Source organism: Myxocyprinus asiaticus, chromosome 50 (assembly GCF_019703515.2).
Source record: "Myxocyprinus asiaticus isolate MX2 ecotype Aquarium Trade chromosome 50, UBuf_Myxa_2, whole genome shotgun sequence".
In the NCBI taxonomy this organism is placed as follows: domain Eukaryota; kingdom Metazoa; phylum Chordata; class Actinopteri; order Cypriniformes; family Catostomidae; genus Myxocyprinus; species Myxocyprinus asiaticus.
This window is the reverse complement of record NC_059393.1, coordinates 16,148,449-16,155,061: the sequence shown is the minus strand read 5'-3', so window position 1 is coordinate 16,155,061 and position 6,613 is coordinate 16,148,449. Positions and strand designations below refer to the sequence as shown.

The 6,613-nt window shown below is 38.3% G+C and overlaps 1 protein-coding gene across 1 annotated transcript in view; it reads right to left on the bottom strand.

Moving 5' to 3' along the window:
* Positions 1–811: 811 nt before the first annotated feature.
* Positions 812–6,613, bottom strand: part of LOC127439051 (neurocan core protein-like) — a 106,076-nt gene continuing 100,274 nt past the window's right edge. The window contains exons 13-14 of the mRNA XM_051695075.1: positions 1,216–1,398; positions 812–1,030 (exon numbers count right to left, since the gene is read on the bottom strand). Coding sequence (XP_051551035.1) covers positions 912–1,030; positions 1,216–1,398 — 302 coding nt within the window. The 3' untranslated portion in view covers positions 812–911. The remainder of the gene's footprint in view (positions 1,031–1,215; positions 1,399–6,613) is intronic.

The following is a 6,613-nucleotide window of genomic DNA, read 5'->3' as shown; positions in this document are numbered from 1 at the left end:
AATGTCCTAGCAGCTCTTTTCCACTTCCATGGCAAGGTTTTCAGTGAATAACAACATAAATTTTGGTCTTTTCCTTAAAGTTTCAGAAGACTTGGAATATGCCACACAAGTTAAACTGAAAAATTTTATGACACTTATTTAGTGCTTTAAAAGTAATTTATGGAGCTTGACAGCATTTGTCTTTATGTATTTTCATTGAATGGAAAAGAGCAATGTAAATATTTTCCTTCTGATCTCCATGGAAGAAAGGAAAACATAAAGGTTTGGAATCAACATGAGGGTATGTAAATAATGACAGAATTGTAATTTTTGGGTGAACTATTCCTTTAAAATATTTAGAAAAAATGATTAACTAATTTTTCAAAATAAGTTATTAACACCACTCCCTCAACAAAAAACTCATCAAAGATACGCAGAAATACTGTATAAATCGGGGTAATGTCTTACAAAGAGAAATCCAACATCAAAACAGTAAAGAAATAATCTCAAAATCTTAGCTAATCCATAGTAAACAACATGAAAAGTATTCCTCGATCATTTTGATTTGATCCTGCATTTTGAAATGAAATACATTATTTGCATTTTGTACCAGCCCAGCCTCTCTTATAATGTTTATGTAAAAATACATAAACAGGTACCTAGAGTGTTTTCTACACTGAAGGTACGAAAGACCTTTCATCTGTAGGCTCATAAAGGATCCATGAAAATGAGATGCAACATTAACAGATAAAGAGAATGAATGAGACAGAAAAGTGAAATTGTAGTAGTCCTTGTGAGGTCCGGCAGCACCCCCTCTGATTGTAATGCGGGTAGACTGATCCAGACGTAGAGGGGGAAAGGTGAAAGGCCATTGGATATCAAATATTAGGAAAGGACATTTGATTTACAGGTACAGGCAAAGGGATTTTTGGTTAGAAATGGCCGTGACCCTCCTGTTGGCCTCGAAGAACCCCTGATCCATGCCTCTTATGCTTTCTGCGCTCGTGGTGGGACTTGTGGTGATGACGCCTGTAGCGGTGAGATCTCCGTGCTAGGGATAGAAGAGAGACTGAAGTGTAAATAAAGAGGAAACGGACCAAGGTAACATCATCTGAGTGATCAGGTGGTTCAAACTGTATGGTTGCTCCCACTTAGTTGCCAATATAAAAATTAAAAGTACATTCCTTGTGCAAATTATACAGTGTGTTGTAGCATTAGCACTTGATTGTCACTCACACTTTGTGCAGATGATCTTAGGTCGGTCCCATTTGCCATTGGCACGACACTTGGTGGTGGGGATGTGGCGCTGGAGGAAACCATCAGCGCACTGGTAACGCACCACAGAGTGTATGTCGTAGAGTGAGCGCTTCCGACCAATCAGGAAAGCATTGTCCACATTTGGTGGAGGTCCACACAGTACTGGGAAGACAATTATTTAGGATCAATATGAATTCTAAAGTCAAAATAAAATCTATTTACTATATCATATAAAAGTAAATAAAATATTTACTTTTATCATATACTGTATATTCCTGATCTTATTGTAAGATTTACTTTAGTATACGTTATTCCAAAGAAAAAAAGGTTTGTCTTAATGTTTCATAATATTTGTCGTAATCTTTCAGCAAAATGTAGTAACATGCTCTGCGTCTAAAATAACATCCCTTTTCGTCTTACATTACCAAGCCCTCTTATTTTTCAACCACTCCCCTCCAAACCACGTGCAACCAATTTCCAAGTACCGTTTTACTATGGGATTACAGAAATAAAATGCGTTGCAAATGATCTTGTATACCGAATGAAGATTTATATGCAGATGTATCCAAGATTGAGTAGAAAGGAGAGAGTCTGGGTCGCAAAAGTTTGAAGGTATAAAAGCACATAAATGCAGCATAAAAGTAATCCATACAACTCCAGAGGTTAAATGGGTGAAATGTCAATATTTAAGTCCTTTTTTACTATAAATCTCCACTTTCACATTCTTCTTATTTTGTTTTTGGTGATTCACATTCTTCATACATATCGCTACCTACTGGGTAGGTAGGTGGCGAGACTGCCCTGCTGTCTGTCACTGAGACGCTGAGACAGGTGAAAGCAGGATCCAGATCATCCATCCTGATTCTACTGGACCTCTCTGCAGCCTTTGACACAGTCAACCATCAGATCCTACTGTCCACCCTCTCTGCTCTGGGCATCACAGGAACTGTGCTTGACTGGTTTAAGTCCTATCTCTCAGGTAGGTCCTTAAATGTAGCCTGGAGAGGTGAGGTGTCCAAGTCACATCAGCTACTTACTGGGGTACCTCAGGGCTCAGTGCTTGGGCCACTTCTCTTCTCTATATACACAACATCACTGGGACCCATCATTCAAGCACATGGGTTCTCTTACCACTGTTATGCCGATGACACACAGCTCTACTTGTCTTTCCAGCCCAATGACACCACGGTGACTGCTCGAATCTGGCCTGTTTGGCAGAGATCTCGGCCTGGATGACAGAACACCACCTGCAACTTAACCCAGCGAAGTTTGAGCTCCTCGTCTTTCCAGCCAACCCTGCTGTTGAACACGACATCACCATTCAGCTGGGTTCAACTACAATAAAGCCTTCCAAAACAGTCAGAAATCTAGGGGTAACCATCAATAACCAACTCAATTTCACAGACCACATCTCAAAGACATCATGATCATGTAGATTTACACTTTACAATATCAGGGAAAAAAGACCCTTCCTCCCTGAACATGCCACACAACTTCTTGTTCAGTCAATTGTCATAACTAGAGTGGACTACTGTAATGCTCTAATTGCAGGCCTCCCTGAATGCGCAATTAGGCCCCTGCAAATGATCCAGAATGCAGCAGCATGTCTGGTCTTTAATGAACCAAAGAGAGCTCATGTTACACCACTCCTGGTCTTTCTTAACTGGCTGCAGGTTGTTGAACATATCAAATTCAAGACTCTGATGCTGACATACAGAACAGTCACTGGGTCTGCTCCAGCGTACCTAAAATAATTTCTGCACAGCTACATTCCCATCAGAAGCCTGCGGTCAGCTAATAAGCGGCGCCTTGTTGTACCAACACAAAGAGGCACCAAAACACTTTCCCGGACTTTCAGTTTCACTGTACCACGTTGATGGAATGACCTTCCCAACTCCATCCGTGAAGCAGACTCACTCTCTGTCTTAAAAAAATGGCTAAAAACACATCTTTTCTATGAGCAATTAACCATGCACTCATAAAAAATAAAAATTATATATATTCTCGTTGCACTCTAATCTTTCTTGATTACTGCTATTCTGATGCTAGTGAAACTTTGTAATGCAGCACTTTTCATACCACTGTCTCCTTAAGTTGAATCGCTCATGATGTATTATTCCTCTTTTGTAAGTCGCTTTGGATAAAAGCATCTGCCAAATGAATAAATGTAAATGTATAAATATACCGGGCAGGGAGGACAATTAATAGTAAAAAATTACTTCAAAATTTCTCACCCACACTTATCATGTCACTTCTGTAGATATAGATTTAACCACTGGAGTCTTACGGATTACTTACGGATGCAGCCTTTCTTTGATTTTTGGAGCTTCAAATTTCTGGTCACCATTCACTTACAATGTATGGACCTACAGAGCTGAAATAATCTTCTAAAAATCTGAATTTTTGTTCAGTAGAAGAAAGTAAGTCATACACATCTGGGATGGCATGAGGGTGAGTAAATGAGAGAATTGTCATTTTTGGCTGAACTATCCTCTCCCTTTAACCAGGTTCAAAGAGCTTGTTTTATTGTGATTCATTTTTCTTTCTTTAGGTGGCACCCTTGGAACTTAAACTTGGCTTGTCTCTCAACTGAGGATGCAACCTTAGCTGCTGTGAGTCGAGTCTGTTCTTTTGTTGTGGTGGGCCAGTAAACACTGCGGGGAACCAATCAGTGGCAGACACAAACAATTAGAGCCTGCAGCACACAGCTACCTGTATTCAGGTGCTTTGAACAGCAAACCTACGATCCAATGCTGCTCGGCACAGTACAACTCAGTTTGTTCATTTGGTGCAAAACATCATAAAGCTGACCTGTGATCTAAGAGTTTATTGTCTTCAATCCAACAAAGACTTTATGGCCTTGGTGCTTTAGCTTTCCCCATTTACTCAAGATTTTCTTTATCAAGACTTCCAGACAAAGAAGTTCTGTTAACACCCTTGTAGGATTTCACACCACATTCAGAATCAGATCATTTCTGGTGAGGAACTGCAGGTTATTGGTTGCCCAGTATGGGGAGGAATTGCCACCTAATCAGTGACAATATGAGCTGGAATTGATCTGGGAAGTCAGGTGTCGGTTGCAGCCTGTTGAGTGTTGTATTACACTCATCCCTGCAGTGTCCTCTTAGTTCTTGAGATGGGGGCTGGAGATGTTAGGCAGAATGCTTGCCTCAGTCACCATTCACTTTCATTGTGTAAAAGAAAGTCATACTGGTTTAAAACAAATTGAGGTTGAGTAAATGATGAGGGAATTTCCTTTAAGCCATCAAAATGAAAATCGAAGCAACAAAATCACGAGTCTTCTTCATGTTTTTGTGACAGAAGCAGTTATACTGAAAGACAGAGACAGCATCTTATATATAATGTTGTTAGTCACGTAATCACCTGCACTGTTGGATACCAATGTGCAATGAAAACAAAATAACAAAACAAATGCAAGGAAACCAAAACAAATGAAACAAATATGCATGGAAAACAAAGTAAATGGAACAAATATATAAGGAAAACAAAATAAATAAATCAAATATGCAAAGAAAATCAAGTAAACTAAACAAATATGTAAGGAAACCAAAATAAACAAAACAAATATGCAAGGAAAATGAAAAAAAAAAACAAAACAAATAAGCAAGGAAAACTAAACAAATTACAAACATATGCAAACAAAACGAAATAAACAAAACAAATATGCATGGAAATTAAAATGAATGAAACAAACATGCAAGAAAAACAAAAATTAAACTAATATTCACGAAAAACATAAACAAAACAAATATGCATGGAAAGAAAAATAAACAAAATATATGCAAGGAAAACAAAATAAACTAAACAAATATGTCAGGACAACAAAATATACTAAACAAATATGCACTGAAACAAAAAAACGAAACAAATATATTTATCATTACCACTATACAGTAATATCAAAATATACTTAAAACAATAATGCGAAATAGAGTCTCGCGGAAAGTAATAAATAATTATGGCCAAAAAAACCTTAAAAAATCTTAATTCACCAGCCATTGGCCTATGTGGCAAAAAATTAATTTTGGATCCTGAAGCGAGCACTGACCTTCTGTACTGAGGACAGCAGACATACAGTATGTCACACTTAGAAGACTGGCTCTTGCACTAAAATGATTGAGGGGGATTGCACAAGCCAAACTGAGACTCAGCAATAAAAAAAATCATAAATAACAGACTATAAATCAATACTCATTCCTGCACACATGCACATTGTTCACTTAGATACAGAGGCCCCAAAATGTATTTGGACACTTAAGGCACACTTAAAAATGTATGAATGTCATTGTATTAGACAAGTGTCTCCGAATCCATTCCTTCTGGATTACTGAGACACATATAATGTGATGTGTATTTTGTTACCAGAATTACTACCACATGCAATTGGTAACTTAGGGCGTTTGAAGTGATTGTTAACCATTTCCCTCTTGGTGAACCATAAGGTATTTGCAGAGGACGAGGGAGAGCAGTTTATGATAAAGCTGTCATATTGAACGGACAGAGCAGAATGCCCCAGGATGTCACGCCTCATTCATACAACTATCAAAGCTGGTCAAAAGCTGGCAGTCAAAAGTCAAGGTGATTCAATAACACGGACATAGACGTGGGATTCAGAGTCAGCATTCAACATTGCCCTGGGGCTTGAGCAGAACACCTTACATTCAGCCATCTTCATCTCCAGCAAAACCTTTAGCTCAGCATAAGAATGAATGGTGACTGAGGGTTACATATTGATTTACTTCTCCTACTGTGTTCTGCAGAAGAATGAATGTCATATGGGTTTGAAACAAAATGAGCGTGAGTAAATGATGACCGAATTTTCATTTTTGGGTGAACTACCCCTAAGGAATTTGTATTGGGATTATATTATTGTATTAGGACTTTACTGAAGGCATTGGACAAACAATTGAGGTGACAGTCTGTATGAAAAAATGACTGGGGGAGGTGTACAAAAGGAGACAGGGAGGCAGGTGGTCAAAAATCTTTCCCAGGTGGTCTTGCAAATGACAGCTGGCTGAGCTGTGTACATGCACCAGCCATACGGCTATATGCAAAACTGAACAGCGAATCACTCTTTTGTTCCTGTAATCTGTATTGCCCAAAATTAAGCCCAATTCACAATGTGTTAAAATAACAAGGGTAGTATGGATTTATGTTGGTAATGATAAGACCTTTTGTGAATTTTTAAAGGTATAGTTCACCAAAAAATGAAGGAATAGTTCAGAAGCTGACATCAAACCTAGTGCGACACCATTCTTGACATGTCACTTTTCAAATGAGCACAAATGTTAACGAGATTTGAGAACTGCAGAGGAGGGAAAGATTTTCAGTGAATAACAATTTAAATGTGAAATTT